At 38.3% G+C, this 19,131-nt stretch overlaps 1 protein-coding gene and 1 long non-coding RNA gene across 5 annotated transcripts in view; one reads left to right on the top strand and one right to left on the bottom strand.

The window, feature by feature from the left end:
* Window positions 1-19,131, bottom strand: part of LOC108154072 (protein unc-13 homolog 4B) — a 32,183-nt gene extending 13,052 nt beyond the window's left edge. Inside the window, exons 1-6 of one of the 4 annotated variants that reach the window (XM_017284166.2) lie at window positions 18,999-19,131; window positions 18,687-18,800; window positions 15,124-15,379; window positions 11,179-11,519; window positions 5,754-5,801; window positions 2,174-2,333 (exon numbers count right to left, since the gene is read on the bottom strand). In XM_017284166.2, coding sequence (XP_017139655.1) covers window positions 2,174-2,333; window positions 5,754-5,801; window positions 11,179-11,519; window positions 15,124-15,379; window positions 18,687-18,769 — 888 coding nt within the window. In that variant the 5' untranslated portion in view covers window positions 18,770-18,800; window positions 18,999-19,131. Of the gene's footprint in view, window positions 1-2,173; window positions 2,334-5,753; window positions 5,802-11,178; window positions 11,520-12,139; window positions 12,440-15,123; window positions 15,380-18,686; window positions 18,890-18,998 lie in introns of those variants that run through there. The other 3 variants (XM_017284169.2, XM_033388761.1, XM_017284167.2) reach the window with 3 other exon arrangements.
* On the top strand, window positions 12,467-13,774 carry LOC117187048. The gene is made up of 2 exons (XR_004471843.1): window positions 12,467-12,586; window positions 12,810-13,774. It is a non-coding gene; the product is annotated as an uncharacterized LOC117187048 (long non-coding RNA).

Genomic DNA, 19,131 nt, shown 5'->3' with positions numbered 1-19,131 from the left:
CACGTTTGTAACAGTGAAGTAACATTACAATATTTGACAACACATTAGAAAACAAAACACGTTGAGTAGGGTTAGAGAGATAGGACAAAATCCAATCTAGAAGATTCGTTGGGAACCCTTATAAAGAGAGCTTGTGAATTGAATGCCTTGCTAAAGTCCGTAAGAACTGAAAACCACGGTGGATTAAGTTAGAAAACTCAAGAAGGTTAGTCGATGTTGAACTATGTCTGAAAAAACCGTGTTGCGACGGAGATACAACAAAGATTTTGCAGTTGCCGGATGACCAGGAAGTCAAGAACCTATCTTGAACCTTTCTTGTGAAGCGGAATGATGTAGGACTCATTCCAAATTACTGGGAGACGAGACTGTTCCAAGGAGAGGTTGAAGAGAAAGGTCAAGGGTTTGCAAAGGGACTGGGCACAGTGTTTTAAAATGCAACTTGGTACCTTACCTGCAGAGAACGATATGTCCATAGATGACAAACCTTCCGGAACAACGCTTTCCCCGAAAATAGGCAGAAAAATGCTGTTAGCGTGAGGTAGATGGTACGGATACGGAGTGGATGCGTTGTAAATATGAGAGGAGTACGTTGTTTGGAACAAGGTAACGAATAAATTTGCAATACCAACAGCAGAAGCTTCTGTTTTGTTCTGGTAATGAAGGGAAGGAGGAAAAGCATTTGACTTACGCTTGGAGGTAACGAACGAAAAGGATTTTTTAGGATCACTACGAAAGTTTCTACTGCATTGTGTAAGGTATTGATTATACCACTGACTATTAAGGGCAAGGAACAGAGAGCGAGCGGTGGAGTATAGAGCTAAGGCCGACGTGGAGCCCGTCTTGTGGTACTTTTTATAGAGCCTGGATTTATTGTTTTTTAAGTATGAAAAATACTTGAAGAACCAGGGAGGCTCGACAGAGTTGGATGGTAAGGATCTTCAGGAAATAATATTGGGCTTGCTCTGGATACCGTAGCTAGAGATGCATCGTTAACAAACATGAGGTCAAGAAGTCTGTCCCTAATGTTTTTAACGGCATTAATTTGGGCAAGGAAAATATCCGTTAGCCCATTGATAAAGTCATTGTGGCAATTGGGAAACAACAGGCTAGCGTCATCGCAAGGCAGCCAAGAAAGAAAGAGGAGGTTAAAGTCCCCCATGACAATAATGTGATCATTGCAACCTAATGCAGATACGACAGTATTAATTGCTGAGAGGTAGTTTAAGTAAACCTCAGCATCAGATCTGGGACGAATGTGGGAGCAGGTTAAAAAGAAAAATGCCGTTCTAATAAGAACTTTTACTACAACAAATTCAATTCCATGGATGTTATTTAATGAGAAATCATCATCAGATGAGAAATCAGAATTGACTGCAATAAATAGTGTAACTGTCAATCAAAATTTCATGATCATTGATAGAAGAGCTAAGCCAGGTTTCGGTAAAAGCGATGGCGTCGAAATCAAAAGACGCACTATTTGTATGAATTTGACGCAATTTGACCGAATTTCATATTTAAAATGACACCTAATCTTTTGATAATGTCAATATACACCCCAGTTATTTCTACAGTAATTTCGTTTTTCTTAAAGAATGTGATGAGTTTCCATCGATTGTGTTTCCAAATCCTTGTTTGGGGCAGTCCACCTTCAGTGATAGTTTATCTAAGAATTTTTCTGGAATGATTTTTTTTCCTTATCTTTTGTATTTCGTTGGCTGGCGTGCTGTTGTCAAAAGATTCTCCCTCTCGCAGAATGGTATATGCAAGTTTTAAAATGAACTCTATACATCTAATACTTGCATGCAAATCCTGGTCAAAAAAACAGGTAAAAGTAGAAATACTAGCCTACATATTCATTCATAGCCGACAAAATAATTGAGGTAGCGCGAAATGGAAAATTATTCTGATATAGAGTGTACCGGAGCATATGAATTCATTAGTACCTCACATTTGAGTAGTTTTTAAATTTTGACTGGACTTTACAAAAACTTGTAGCGCTAGGATAAAGCATGAAAATAAATAATTAAATATATCCGTATACTCATTTTGTTTAATAAAAATAAAAGTTAAAAAAACTATGATCTATTAAGAAATTGTGGGTTTGATGGCAAGATTTTTTTTTTTTTACTCTTTGTTATTAACATGTTTGACAGACGTCCATACTCATACATACCTTTAGTGTAATTGCTGCTCTTCCTATTAATTCATTATCATGTTTGCCAGAAGACGCGGTGACAGCTATTTCTTTCATTAATTTACTAAGCCCCTTTACACCTTTCACATCCAATATTTTGTTAACTTTTTCCTTGATCGTTTCTGCTGCATCAAAATCCCTAATAAAAAAATATATCGTATGTAAAAATATAATTTGTATATGGCCGTAGTTGAATAATAATAATAGTACATCGGGCTGTATAGATTTGAAAATTAATTTTAAAATTGAAGACTGAACACTGAAAATGCAAAAATCAATTTGTGTACATTGGCAAATACGAAGTCAAAAGATTTAAGAACACAAAATATTCATCTAGGGGAACTGAGATCATTTTTCTATAGGGCTCTGTTTCAATTAAAGCTCCCCAACCGGGATAGGTTTTTTTATACCCGGTACTCAAAATGAGTATTGGGGTGTATTAGATTTGTGGTAAAAGTGGATGTGTGTAACGTCCACCTCTGGTCTGATGAGCTCGTGAGGTGGCTCAAAGGGGCCTAACTGAGACCACCGAACGGGTTGCGGGTTGCGGAAGCAAACGGCCTACCTCGGTAGGTCAGCTGCGAATAAGCGGGCTTCCCTCACGGGAGAGTACCGAAATAAGCAGTCCCGGAGAGCCAGCGGGGGTTAGCTAGGTAGCAACACTGACGATGCGCTTGTGGGGTCGCCTCAATAAGTAGCTTACACACTCCCATACCTACACGATACCTACCCACATCCCAACCCCCACACCCACCTCACACCGGGCCGGACTAAGTGTGTTACTCGACCCGTGCCGAGAGTCAGGCTGGGGTCCGGTATAAAAACTAGCGCAGTCGCTAACGGAGGGCTCAGGGACCTGGCAGCCCCCTGTTCTAATGATGCCTTCCCCGGGCAACGTGGATCTCTGCCCGGGCTGACCGTTCCCCTTCTCTGCATCTCGTGGGATGATTATGGAAAAAACAGCAACAAACACAAAAAAAACATATGAGTGTGGCACTCCCCAAACGCCAACTGGGAGCAATCCCAAGCATGGGAAGGCAGCGGCCCAAAGGCCTGGCTCTACAGCAGGGAATACCAGCAAGGTGGAAGGTGCCTGTGCGAACCCGAGGGGGTCGCATCCCGAATCTGGAGTGGGTGGCAAGGTAACTCCCGAAGCTGACACCTTGGAAAGGAAGCTAAGCAATACTGCGGCTCCCTGACCTTCTGGTAAAGCGGAGGGGGTTGACTTGCCGTCGACAAGCGCCCAAGCCAAACGCTACACCTATGCCGTAAAGAGGAGTGCAGGGCACATACTCCGTCGGCAACACGCCAGCAGCGAAGCCAGCCCATTAGCCGACTGGCTGAAGAAGGTGGAATGGGCTTCAGCTGTGCTCCCGGAGTTCACCTTAGAACAGAAAAAGGTGGCTCTCCAAGCTAAAAGGCAGCGCTTGCAAGAGACACCGGGACCGGTAGCAAAGCGCTCCAAACAAATTGTTAGAAACAATCAAGCGTTGGAAAGTCCTAAAAGACCATGCCTTTTCGGATCACAGGTACATCGAGACGATATTATCCCTCGAGATCCGTAAACCCACAGACCATACCAACCCCAGAAAAGCCAACTGGGAAAAATATAGCACAAACCTGGAGAAACTACTCCCTCCTAACGCCCCTAAATGCCCGAACACGAAAGACGACCTAAACCGTCTTGTGAACAGGTTCACGGAGGCGTGCAATAAAGCCTTCAAGGCAGCATGCCCTTCTAACAGACCAAGTGGGAAAAAGAAACCCGCAACCCGTTCGGTGATCCCATCAGTGATCAGAAGGGCCGGACCTACGGATATTGCCACCACAGGTACTAGGCCTGTGGTGCCTAAACCACTGGTGGGAGTCCCACCAAAACGACAAGTTTTTGTTTCACGGCTGGCCCCTGACCTCACATCTAATGATGTAATTGCTTTTATTCAAAGCAAAATAAAAGCCGTGGGTTTAAAGGTGGAGAAATTTAACTTCTCTTATGCCAGGGAGATAGCCTCGTTTAAGATAAGCATCTCCCCAACTCAATTTGACACCATTTGCTCCGCCAAATTTTGGCCGGAGCATTTGGTGGTGAAGGAGTTTAAGGCTAAGAAGAAGAATATCCCTTACAAATCTTTCCAGTGTGCCACCCTCAACTTCCTCTTCCTCAACTTCCCGTCTTGCTTCCACCTTTCCGAAAAACTAACTTCTCTTTTAGTAACCTATCAGAATGTAAGAGGCTTGCGTAGTAAGCTCAGCATTCTTTTCCGTGATAGTGTTGCATTTGCTTCCCACGTTATTGTGTTTACTGAAACCTGGTTAAAGCCGGACATTCTTAGTTCTGAGGTTTTGGCAGGTCGGTACACCACTTTTAGAAAGCACCGTTCGTCTCGACGTGCAGAGGGGGTTCTAATTGCAGTGGACTCTTATTTCACGTCGGAACACTTCACAGTCCAAGTTCAACAGGAACTGGAATTCCTGTGTGTAAAACTGATTCTTCCCGCTTTCGCTATATTCATTACTTGCTCGTATATCCCAACTTCTTCGGATATTTCAATTTATGAGCAGCACTTGTCCGCTTTAACCGCTGTTTCTTCCTCGCTATCTGATAAAGATCGTATGATATTTCTTGGTGACTTCAACTTGCCAGGAACTTCTTCGGTAAACGAGTCTAGTACCCTAGTGCCCATGTCACGACATGACTTTGTTGACGGCTTGCTGGACCTGTCCCTATCTCAAGTCAATCATGTGAAAAATTTCTTGGGTCGATTGCATGATCTGTGCTTTGTATCGGATCCGACCATAGTGTTGTTAACCCGAGCCCTTCCGCTCACTATACCTATACGCCTACCACCCTACTTTCGAGATGTCGCTAGATATAGGACCAACTGTATTGGATCGGTCGAGTAGGCTACCTGAACGTGTCCGCTGCTTTCGTAAAGCCGAGTCATTAGGGATTTTGATTGGTCCGCTTTGTACTTTTGCACTGATGTCATAAAAGGCAGAAACATTTGTTACAATGCTTTTGGCACATTTGATTCTTGTGCCCCGCTTTCTTCTCCGATTAGATCTGGAAAACCCCCTTGGCTTACCAAAAAGTTATTCAGCATAAAAAACTTAAAATCAAGACTTCATAAAAAATTTCAGGAAGTTGGTTCTCCTACTTCTCACTCTCGCTATGTAATAGCTCGGTCAAACTTTTCAGTTCTTAATGCTCAATGCTATAAGAACTACCTATCTCGATGCAGGATACGTTTGTCTCAGGACCCTAAACAGTTTTACTGCTTCGTAAATAGTAAGCGTAGAACGTCCGCACACCCATCCTCGCTATCATTTTGTAATACGTCGCCAAATAATGATCAGAGGCAATTGCCGATCTTTTCGCCCAATTTTTCCTATTCTGAGGAAAGCTACTCTGGTCATCCGTACCCATACGGTTTCGCCCAATTTCACAGCTAAATATGATGTTTCATAGTGATATAAGTGCACATAGTCTCTTTGAATGCCAGCTTACAATGTTTTATATTTTTAACCTCTCTGAATAAAAAAGGATATTTATACGTACCAAACTTCGACAATTAAAACTTCTTCACGCGGGTTTTCAGTTATTGGCCTGTAAATACAAAAATATACTATTAAAACAGGGTACAAGTCATAAAGCCCTAGGGCGACCACTCCCAAAGTGTCATAGCGCCCGCAGGCTCTATGACAAAAAAATGAGTGTCATAACGCCGTAATTTCGAAGAACTGGCAAAGTGCATCAAGAATCAATAAAAGTACCGTTAAATGAGGGGGGACGTTGTGAGTTGCTGCGGCGACCGCAACTCTACATTTATACATAATACAGTCAGTATGGCTACATTAAACGACAAAGAGAGCGTGCGAGAGAGACAGAAAATCTTTATGAACGTATCGACGGGCGCTGCGTAGCCACTGCAAATTGATTTGTTACTTTTGGCTATAATAATAATCCGATCTGATTCGGATTAGGCAATATTCGGCAATGTGGTAGATATGGCCATTCTCTATGTTTTTGTGCGTTTTTAATTTTCTCCTATCTTCAAAATTGTGGCTGCCACAGATTTTCGTCTTTTGTTGGTGCGGAAGGGGGTGGGGCGAAATTGTAAAACAAACTTGTAGCAGTGAGTTCTCTACAGTGAGCAAAAAGAAATACGCTTATAACAGTGAGTTCTGCAGTGAAAAATTACAAATAGTTTTGTAACAGTGAGAGCTCTACAGTCAGGTCTAATAGACACTGAGATCTGTAAATGCCACAGATTTTCGTCCTTAGCGGGGGTGGAAGGGGTGGGGCGAAGTTTTTAAATACACTTGTGCAGCTTCGATATCATAGGAATGGGGATACAAAATTTGGTAGCTCTAGCTCTTATAGTCTCTGAGATCTAGGCGCTAATGTTTTGCGTTTTGAGTCAGGGCGAGAAAAAATGCAATTGTTTTATTCATTCTGGCTATAATAATAATACGATCCAATTAAGATTCTGCAGTCTAAAATATATGGTCATTTTCTACGATTCTGCGCTTTTGGTTTTCTCGTATCCTTAAATTTGTGGATGCCACAGATTTTCGTCCTTTGTGGGGGCGGAAGTGGGCGGGGCGAAGTTTTGAAATATACTTGTAACATTGACATATCACAGAAGTGTGGATACAAAACGTAGTTGCTCTAGCTCAAACAGTCTTTGATCACTAGGCGCTGATAGGGACGGACAGACCGGCAGACGGACAGACAGACATGGCTCAATTGACTCGGCTATTGATTGGATAGTCTCAGGAAGCATTAATAGCAGCTTTTGCCGCTTTTCAAAAATTGACGATTTTCGACCCACAACGCTGGAGTACCATAACTTGACGCATCAATGCAGGAAGCAGCTCCTCAAGTGCCAGGAGCAAGTGGAAAACAAGTGTTCTGATATAACAAAAACCTAAATATCCACCCTAAATAAAATTCCAATTTCCACATTTGAAATTTCTACATTGCTAAATTTCGCGACATTCTATGCAATTACAGAGGTTACCGATGAACAAGATGTACTCTCGACAAGCCACCTTTGTAAAGAAGCGCCGATTGCTGCATTCGGCGATCATCCCAGGGTAGCCGCCAGCCGCGCCAAAGCAAGCATCTTCCAGAAGGCCGTTGGAAAAATAGCGGTTCTGCCCGTTCAGGATGGATCTGTTGAAAGCCTTTGCCTTCCAATGGGGGGTGAATGTTCGGAGCAGAACCCAGCCGATTAGCTGCTTGCCAAATAGCACCTAATTCTTGGCCCTCAGTCGCTTATTTTGATTGTTTATAATGCCTATGTAACTCAAACGTTTGTCAAAGCTTTGCGCTTGCTTGCCCTGCGAAGCGTTCTCTGCAAGCTCGCTCTTTGTCATCTCCGCTTTGTGTCGGCCTGCCCACGTCTGCCGAGCGAAGCTGCGCTTAGCGATCGGAGCGGCAATGTAAAGGGCAGGCAAGAGTTTTATTTAATTCGAAATAATTAGTCGGCCGATCGGGGATAAAAAACATTATCTCCATGTTTTTTGTATATATTCTTATACATATTCTCTGTTTTATATTCTCAACCCGGAAAATACGAACCGCATAAACGTAAAAGTATGTATCTCTATTTCTTTTACTTTTGGCTCTTTTAGATTACATTAAACCGTGCCGAATGGTGTTAGACGTTGTGATTTTACACACGCAAGCTATTTGTTACTCGCGTCAAATTTAATTTTTAATCCTTATTCGTCTATTTTTATTAAAGAGCCAGCAACAACTGTTTGGAATGCAGTTCTCAAATGGAATCTTTAAGATTGTGTACAACTTCTTTGGTTTGACATAAGAGCATCAAACACTGGTCGGTTTAACGGCATGAGCTTATTGTTAGAGCAAAAATATGATAGAGATTTACTATATTTTGCCTGTCGCCATCACATCTACGAGCTTGTACTGAAAAGGATGTTTGAAGTAAAAGTTACGCAAATAGCAAGAAGTCCAGATATTCCCCTTTTTCAAAAGCTTAAGGATACTTGGAAAAATCGTTACCTTTCAAAAATTCAATCCGGTTCTAAATATAATGATTGGTTAGAGTTTTTTCAAGCGAAACTAAAAGAAAATTATGCTAGCGGAGACTTTCGGGAGTTAATTGAACTCTCCATAATATTTCTAGGTGGAGATATCAGACGGGCATGACCTCTTGGCGCGATGCAATTTAAACCTTTAAAATTTGAATTTAAGCTCTCAGCTCAAGCTTAGTAAAAAAGAAATCGCAGCTGTCTACGACCTGTCATTGTTCATAGCATCTACCTATGTGAAGCCATGGCTTGAAAGTTCCTCGACTGTGAAGGCAACGTATAAGGACTTATGCTTTTTAAAATCATTGCAAGAATATGAAAGTATTGATGAAGCTAAATCAAAAAACAGCTTTGAAGAAACTTTGTCATCATTTATGGTATCTACATGATGAAATATCAATTCTTGTACTTTTTGATGACGACGTTACTTTTGATGTACAAGAAAGAATGGTCATAAATTTGACTAAAACAATAGATCCAGTTTAGGAAACCGATATGTACCATCGATGGAAGATCTTTACGGTGCACTTTTTGGTACGTATGTAGACTGTTGCAAGAAGCCCAGACAAACGACCACCGATGATTCGATTCGATGCAAGAATTTATTTTGTTTTTCGTTTCGATTTTTAGTTGTGCATGTGTCAGGCGACAAAAAGCCCCGAATGTTTTAGAAAATATAAAACAGAATTTTTACTTATATTTCCACCTTAAAATTGGTGACAGTTTTTTGAGTCAGTGACCTTAATCGTGGAGCACTAACCCAGCTTACTTAATGAGTTACTTACAAGAAGAGTCTTTCATTACTAAAGGCATTAACTGATTCAGCAGAAAGAGCTGTTAAATTGATGCAAGACAATTTTTGTTACGTTGCGTTTAGGAGCATAAATAAAATGTACCCGGATTGTAAAAAGTAGACTTGAAAAAGACAATGCGTACATTGATGAACATTTTACCTATATTTAATCTATTTTACATGTAAGGCGGTAACGAAGTAAAATATCTCAAAAGCCTTGCACCATTGCTTTGAGTGGGATACGGAATGGAAAAATAAGAGTGTATGCCTGATTAGATTAGAAAAAAAAATTTTTTGTATTTAGTATAAGGCACACTCTAATATACATATATCCATACATGCTCATACACTTAAGCCATAAGGACTACACCAAGAATTTAAACGAAAATCAAGAAAAGTTTTTATTTTACAGCTCCCATTTTTTGTCTCAAATTAGTTCTATATGTCAGTGTTCTAATACAACAATAACCAAGTTATGAAAATATATAGTCAGCGAAATAATTAAAAAGTCTAAAACCATCTCCAAAATGTCCTGCTCATATACTTAAGCCACCTGTAAAAAAATGGTTAAAAAAGTTAAAAATTTGCCCAGTATTCCTAGAATTTTAAATAAAATTACTTTAATATTGAGTAGGATGACCTTTCTGCTTAAGAAAAGTGGAGCAATACCAAAGAATCTACAAGACGTGCGCACTGTTGAGGAGGGATTTTCTTCCATTCTTCCTGTAAAATTCGGCACTAATCCTTTTATTTGCTAATTTTTTTTTTTTGGCAACGACTTGGTTTACAATTCCCCACAAGTTCTCTATACGGGTGAGGTCGGGACTCTGCGGTGTCCATTGCAAAACATTGATTCCCTCATGGTTAAGCCACGACTTGACTATCCTGCAGCAATGTATCGGGTCGTTGTCCTCTTAAAATATCCTGGCAAGTGAAAAATTATCGGCATATTCCCCAGATAAATTGTTACTCAGAATGTCTCTCTACATTTCAGCGTACATAATACCTTGAATCTTCACCAGGGGGCCTAAGCCCATTGCTGTCCATCATGAATGTTAAAAAGCGCCTTCAATTTGCCACAGTGCATGCTCACAAAGGTCCCAATTTTTTAAATATGATTGTTTGGATCGAAAAGTCTTTAGAAGTGATGGTAAACTATATGTATGACGTCCTCCCAACAAACAATTAAGTCCAAAATACACAAAGAAGACCGTTAAACATTGTCTATATGTATAAATATTTATATATGTATAAATATAATTTGTGAAAATTATGATTATGATTTACTTTAATTTGTATAAAAAGTGCAAAAGTGAGTACATACTCATAATCAGTGACTTTCGCCGCCCATAACAGCCAAACGAATAAAGCCAAGTAAACCAAATTTTCCCCCATATCAATACTTGTATTCTTAACAAATAAACAATTATTACAAGAACTACCTGACGGCAGCAGCCTATGCAGCCGTTTTGTTTGCACCTAGCTCTCACCTCTTGCACCTTGGCTACCTTCTTATAATATATCTTCAACTGACACAGTTTGGGAAGGCTTTACTCCGGTTGGATTCACTATGAAACATGCATATCATGGGCCTATTTTATTGATAAAACGATTAGTGCGGAAAAGAAATGAAAAAAATATGTTTTTTATATTGTTACGTTTCGACGGTTCGTATTTTGGTTTGACAAAGGGAGACAAAGAGTCATTTTCTATAATCTAGGAGGGCTTTATTTCCGTTTTATTTAGGTTCCGTAGTATAATCCGGCATGACTACAAAAGTCTACTTAATCTTGCTTCCCTCAAATTTTAATTTACCTGCCTATTCGGCTGCAAAATAAAGAATATAATAGTTCTTTGACTTCTGTAAGATGCAAAATACAAAAAAAAAAATACATGTGACAAGCAAAGGAACTCTAGATTGCTGGAGTTGGAAATATACTCATATTAGTTATATCTTTTTCACCACCATATGCCCGGGTTGAAAATTGGGGCAAAAGGTGGAAGTGTCATGCTCAAAAAGATGGCCACTATATTATGGGAATTATAGCTAGTTTACTTATTAATGTTTGCTTCTGTGCTTCGGAGCAATTTAAGCATATTGTGAAAGGGTAAAAATGTATAAGCTTACAATGAAAAGTGCTCCTCCCATATTGGATTTAGTGTAGCGGGCTTAACAGATGAGTTGTAACGATGAGAGTTCCTTGATTCCAAGTACAATGTCACAAACGGATCAGATAAGCCGTTTGAATCCTTTGACAGTAAATTCTCGGCCTTTATAATCTCGATATTAAGTCTAACCTTTGGCGGTTCTTTCCGCACGGCAACTTCAGAAATTTCCAAATGCGTCGAGTTCGGTATTTTGAATGCATCTTGTGCAAATCCAACAAGACTTTCTATGCGTCCTTCGTTATTTTCGCATCCAATATTATTGTAAATTTCAAATAAAATTTCTTCATACAAATCTTCAACCTGCAAGAAAATTGGTTCATAAACAAAGAATATATTAAGCTTTATGCCTTTACAAACATATCGTGTTTTCAAAATTGTGGATACCACAGAATTTCGTAATTTTTTACTTGATTAAACATGATTCAGTGTGATACCACAGGAGCCACCTGGAGGTAATTTATTTGTTATTATAATAATAATTCGATCTGATCTAAATTCAGCAATCTGCTAGATATACATCCTCAATGATTTATTCACAACGCAGAGTGCGTTTTGAACGTACAAAATTTGCTTGCTCTACTCTTGTAGTCTCTAAGATCTAGTAGCTCATGAAGACGGACGGATGGACAGACATACATCGGTACATTGACTCGGCTATTAATGATGATCAAGAATACGTCGGATCCTAATATTATATGTCTATATATATATATATATATCCTAAAATATATGTATATACTTTTGGATTTTTTGTTTACTCTGATGTATTTGGTATAAATTAACTGTAATAGTTCGGTTTGAATTTTGTTTTAAATATTATAGTTCTTGTTAGAAAATAATTTTGATTTGCTTCTATCCAAAAGGCTAAAAGATAAGTAACTAAATAAATAACTACACTATACACCTGCATTTATACTTACAGTCATTGAGTGGCAAACAGCCTTCGCATGAGAATCAAGTAAATGCTTGTGTACGCCACGCAAGTGCTGACTTGATATGCTGCCATTTCTATTCAAAATGCACATTCGTTTTTCATGTGGGTATTTTAATGATTGCGTTGAAGCAATCTTTCTCATATGTTTTTTCTCTTTGTAATCACGTGGAAACGATAAAGAACTCATTTTTTAACTTCTGGTGGAATTTATGTATACACATTGGAAAATACGTATTTTTGAACGCGATGAAAAATACTTTAAAAAATTTAAATCACCACCTTCTTTCAGTCTACATGCAATATATAAAAAAAGATTGCGTACCCAAGTACAATAGCGGCCAACGGTCTCAAAAGTATTTGCCAGATCCGAAATATCTTGACGTTGACCATGAGAAGAAAAACAAATGAGATTGCTTTAATAGACATTTCGAATGTAAGACACCCAGTAATTGTACTTTGTGCGTACAATATATAAAATCTAAACAAATACCCTAAGTAAATTATCTAATCGGAAAAGAAATGTCCAAAGGGAGGAAAATGCCGGATTTTTAGCGGTTCAAATAACAAGATCCCATCAACTTTTGGTGGATTGGTATCACAATCTTTACATATTTTTATGTACTGGTAACAAAAGTTAAAAAAGATCTTTCTTATAGGAACCTATGCAACTGGTTTATCTGGATCTTCCTGGATTAATGTACGGAAAAGTGTAAACATAACATTGTTGTTAAGGAGCTACATATAACACATAACATACAACACATATGTATGGTTCCTTGAAGATGATCAAAAACACATCCTTCTTGCTTTAACATACATTTGTATAAACACAAAATACCTTTAAATTCTACAAGTACTGGGTATACAAAGTATACCCTCAATACGATTACAAATGTTTGGATGTACATATAGATAACATATGCATACATATGTGTCAATGTGAAAACAATTTTGAATCGAAAGCGGAAAAATGGTTCAGTTTGGAAGGTAAGGGAACATGTTCCATTTTGTGTTTACAAAGCAAAAAGAATAATACATACGTAGATATGTATTGTACATACATTATAATTTAAACATATGTTTTTTACGTACACACATGTTCATTTCAATTCTTTTTATACTAGTTGCATGTACATATGAATGTTCTTGTATACATACATATTTATGTATAATTATAGAGCAATGATACACATCTTTGATTATTATTATTATTCCACTTCTGCGGATACGTCTTTGTTGGTTTACGTTGACTAAACTCCGAGAACACCGAAAGAAACAGATATAAATACCTGGTAATATACCTGGTAATCATATTTGTATACTCTGTGTGTATATTGATTTTAAATAGATGTTTGCAATTCATGGAAGGAAGAATCATCGCTGGCCCTGAGAAGTTTATATTGTTACGCATAGGCAGATCAAGTAGACCGAGGATTGGGTTGCTATGCCGTATTGCGTCAATAGTATTGACTGAGAATACTCAGTCTTGGCTCAAAGTTGTTTGGAACAACATATGTACATACATACATACATATGTATTTAATTTAAGGTCTACAGTAATTCTAAAATTAACTCTCTGTCCATATTCCTCAATATGAAAATACACGTAGTAAAAACGTAACAATATATATATTCTAGGACTGGCTGACTGACCAACTGAAGGGTCGAAATGGATTATAAGAAGTAAGAACGTTACATATGTGTGTGCGTGTATGAGAGCGCACATAGGATGAGCGCTATAACAAATAACTTAAGATAGAAGTTCTTGACGTGACCTAAGACCTATTAAGGGCTTCTGCTTGCTTGGACAGGTCGCAGTGAAATTGTTCACTTCTAAGTCTAAAGAAAAAGTCCCTTCCGAAGCTTGAACTATGCGGCGTTCATTTACTTTCTTAGCTGTGAAACAAAATCAAGGCAATACTCAGACGCACCCATCGACTTTTCTTTTGCACAGCTAATTCTTACATAGGTTTAAATTCGTCTGCTAGGAATTATTACAACCCTTGAAAAAATAATAATAGCGCTCCTTGTTCAAACACCTACCTTCGATTGTGGTGTTTGGCCGAACGGGGTAAAAAACCTGACTTGTAACGAAGATCTGACCCTCAGATGACTGATGCAGAACTCATAACTTTGTTGGAGGGGCCAAGCTGGATGAGGTAGATAGGAAGCTGATCCAATATATCCGAAAAGCGAAGGTTCTTAAACCAATGGCAGACATCTCGGATTTGTATTCCATCACAAGGCAGGAAAACTTAGCACCAAGGGTTAGAGGCCGATATTTTACTCAAAACACTGGAAAAGCTGCTGAATCTGCATATCAGTAAAGATTTAGAACGACTGATGTCGAGCAACCACCACACCAAAGGGAAATTGGAAAAGCACTTCACAGCGGAGAGTATGTCGAATGAGTATGTAGGTGCGCCCTAGGAGCGACCAGCATACACCTAGCAATCAATTACTTGATACAAAATTTCTAATTTGTAGGTGGGTTCAATCAGAGTGGATTCCATGGTAAGTTTTTAAAGTCCAATCTCACACCAAAACCAGCTGTGTTTTTTTTCTTGCATCCTTTCTACAAGGTGCGCGCACTGAACTAGGATGAGTGTGTGAAAAAGAGAGAGAGAGAGAGAATGAGTAACCGCGTAGAAGGAAGTAGCGTAGCCAACCCCCGTCTCATATGCTTAAGTAACAAATAAAAATACCCTCGATGGTCAGACATTTAATTTTTGACACATATGTTTTGAATAAAATATCCGACGACTTTTTATATAAAAGAGAGATCACTTATGGTGTTGACATCACATGTGTAAACAGTACGGTTGATGATTTTGGTGATACTTCTCATACATTTTCAAGAGTATTTAAGTAACCACAGCATTTCATTATTAAATTTTTAATGGAACATTATTAATTTTAAAGTCTAATGGGAATTAAAAGATATTGAAAGATTACTATGTATATACTTACATTCATTACAGTTCCAGAGTCAAAAACTGTATCACCTATATCATTTGTAGGAGCCCAAGGAGGTAAAATTTCCTCCACAAATGTATCAATGGGATCCGCATGATTTGGCTTCTCTATAATTAATTCGTTTTCTTCTATTTGAATATCCTCTTTTAAAGACGACAATGGTGTTCTTAAAATGTTTTCATTTAACTGAGATTTCTGTCGTAAAAGCGAACCAAACTTTTCGAAGAACCCACCGTCTCCATCCTGTAACCTATTAAATAGAAATTTTAAATATTGTTTAACAAACGAAAGACACTTTTTTTTATGTATTTCTCAGTCCTTTATACTCATTTCAAAATGTTTGTCATAAATTAAGGCTCCATTGAATGATTCGGTTAATTTTCATTCTGATACATGTAAACCGTAAAAAGGAAAGCTTTGACGTTTTTTAATGTTTGACTTATTATAATAAGTAAAGTTAAACAATTATTTTTCCTTAAAAAACAATCAAAAACGAGCGAGAGATGCGGCAAGGGCCTCTCCTCGACATTTATGGCCAATGTTCAGTCAGTATGTGTGTTTCTATCTAGCTCCCTTTCACCAGAGGGCACCCACTGGGAGACCGTGAGGGAGACCGTGTGAGAGACAAATAAAATTAGTAAGCGCCTGGCTGAGGTTGCGTAGCCACAGAAAATAGATTAGTTAGTTTTCCCAAAAAAAAGTGATTCGGTGTGTTATAAAAACGGCAATCTAATAGATACGGTCATTCTCTATGATTGTGCCTTTTTGGTTTTCTTGTTCATATCTTCGAAATTGTGGATGCCATAGGCTACCCATAACTCTTCCAAATCAGAATCAAACAAATGTGCCATCCTCATCTTCTCATTCTATTTCCAACCTTTCAAAAATCCAATTTCTTCTCTTGACTTAACACTCTTTTTCCGGACAGTATCGAGGTTCCGACTTCCGAAGTATTGGCAGGACCCACAACTTTTAGAAAGGAACGTTTGTCTCGTCGTGCAGGAGGGGTGGGTTCTAATTGCAGTGGACTCAAACTTCACGTCGGATCACTTCACAGTCTAGGTTCAATAAGAATTGCAATTCCTGTGTGAAAAACGGTTTTTTCCCGCTTTCCTTACATTAATTGCTTGCTCGCATTATTATTTATATTTATAATTTATGAGCAGCACTTGTCATATGATAGATACTTCTTGGTGACTTCAATTTGGCAGGAATGGTTTGATCTTCGGTAAATAAGTCTAGTAACCTAGTGCCCATGTCACGACTTGACTTTGTTCCTGTCTCAAGTCAACCATGTGAAAAGTTCCTTGGGTCGATTGCTTGATCTGTGCTTTGTATCGGATCCGACCATAGTGCTGTTAGCCCAACCCCTTCCACTCACTATACCCATACGGTTTACCGAAGTCGTACGGCATTTTCAGTTTCCTGCAAAATGATGGCTTGCTGGTTCATGAGATTCAACTAGTTAAGCCAGTGATTTTACCAAGTCCTGGCTTTTATAATTCCTCTCCATAAGAAAGGTAGTAAGTCTGATGCAAAGAACTATAGAGGCGTATCGAAATTATCCGTTATTCCTAAAATGTTTTAGAAGATTGTAACTCCACACCTGCAACACCTGATGTTAAGCTCTGTGTCTTCACTTCAATCCCGCTTGCAATCCGATCTCCGATCTCAACTTTCAGTCATGATGTTGTGCAAACTTGATTAACCTTAATGCCTCGAAATGTAAAGTAATGACATTTTATCGTAACAGCCCCTTGTTCGCTCCTTAGACCCTGTGCGGTGATTCTCTTGAGATTATTACCCTTGTTGACAAGGACATGGTTGTGCTAGGGTTTATAAACAAGTGGTCAAAGGAATTTTACGACCTCTATATAACGAAGACACTCCATATCTCGCTAGTTCGTCCGATCTTAGAATACAGCTCTTGTGTATGATGCCATCAGTAAATATTACACCAGGACCGTATACTTTCTATTAGTATTTATATTTGGAATGCATGCTTAGTTCTTTTAGCAAGTTAGCTCTAGTTTATTCTCGTATATCAGTCTAACATTTAGCGATCGGTTCGTTTGACGAGTCGCGCATCATGCGGCAGCGCTTTTCGGTCGATTGGGCGGGAGGAGACCTGCGTTACTGCCTGAGATCCGCGCGTAACAGGCTTTAGCTTTAGTGCAGCTCCGATCAAAAATACACAATAAACATTAATTTAATTATTAACAAATACGTGCGTTATTATTTTGAAAGCAATGTCATTTATTTGATATCCTCCTCTAAACAAGTTTGGTGGTGGATGTTCCGTTTCAGACCCCATTAAGTATACATATGTATGTATATATTTCTGATCATCATCAATAGCTCAGTCGATATAGTCTACATATGTCTATCTCAGAGATCGAGCAACCAAGTTTTGAATCTAGACTGTTACAAGTGTACTAAAAAATGTGGCCCCGCCCCCACAAAGGACAAAAATCTGTGGCATGAACAATTTTAAAGATACGGAAAACATATAACACACAATTATACAGACTGACCATATCGAGAAGATTGAGGAATCTGGACAATTATTATAGCCAGAAGAAACAAATGAAATTTGCAACTGCTATGCAACCCCTTCCACTCGCCAACTTATTCTCTCTCTCTCTATCAAAAAAAATGTTGTCAGCAGGAAAGAGGATAAAATATGTGCAATAATTAACATTAAAACTTAATAAACGGTTGTGGTTTCTCTCTTTCTCTTTATGTTTTTCCCATCACTCGTGACAAGTGAGAGCAAAACATGGTTTGATCGTGTTCCGAACATAATCCCCCCCTCTTTTCGCATTAACCACCAATTCAATTGGAACCTCCGATAAAAGTTCCGACGCTTACGTGTAATTACGTTTGTTATTAGATTCTGGGACCAGAAAGCTTCATCCATGGGCATTTTCTTTGCCACTTTGCGCATATGTATGTGTCTCGCACCGTCAGCGCAGCTCAGCTTGGTTTGATCGGCTCATTCTTTTCTTTATTTTTTTAGCAATACTAATCTAAAATTCATAGCAGCATATAGTGCAATTAGGACACTTAAAATTAATATGCTTCTTGTAATTGCCATATAAAAGCCTTTGCTAACTGACTAACTGCAAAAACAGAGATGGTTAGTTTGCAGTTAGTCAGTTGCCAAAGTCTAATGTCATGTGGCCATAAGCGTAAACTCTATTCCCCAATAGAGTAATCATTTGTATGATATGGTTAGGTACTCACATACTACCATAAATCTTTAAGTACATATGTACATACATACATATGTGTGAGTCACATTTCTTTATTTCTGTTTATTTTCTAAGTTCATGGTGCCTAAGTACATATGTATGTATGTACATATGTAAGTATGTAGATATGTGGCGTGATATCGAAACAGAACGATTCCAAAAAATATTCATTAATACATTTATTTGTGATAATGTACATGTCATCATATTCTTGTGCATTATTATGTTTACATACATACATATGTATGTAAATATGTATATTTTCATATGTATTTTATATATCTAGTTATCAATTAAACTTACTGATGTTCGTGTTCTGTGGGTGGATTCATTTTGAGCTCGTGCAATTTCACGAAAAACCCTTTCCACATTTGTTCCTCATCCATTGTTAATTTTTAGTCACACGAAAAACAGCAGCTAAGAATGAAAAATGAGAATGCACTAGACTTGAACAAGCTCTGAGAAGAAACTGTGATGATTCAAAGCTGAGCTGTCTCAGATATAGTATGTACTTTTATTTTTCGTTTAAATTCACAAGTTCCACTATGAATTTACTACTACATCAAAACATGTTCATATATATGTACATATACTTACATATATGTATGTACATACCGGTATGCCAGACCAGCGGATCCCACGACATATGTGCATATTTATGTATGTAATTAGCATTAAAATGAATTATTATGTACATAAATTTTAAATATTTTTTTTATTTTTTCATTTGGTATAGTCTTGACCAGAC

This window comes from Drosophila miranda, chromosome 2, assembly GCF_003369915.1.
Source record: "Drosophila miranda strain MSH22 chromosome 2, D.miranda_PacBio2.1, whole genome shotgun sequence".
Classification (NCBI taxonomy): Eukaryota; Metazoa; Arthropoda; class Insecta; order Diptera; family Drosophilidae; genus Drosophila; species Drosophila miranda.
Note: the sequence above shows the minus strand (reverse complement) of the source record. Positions and strands in the feature narration are given on the sequence as shown.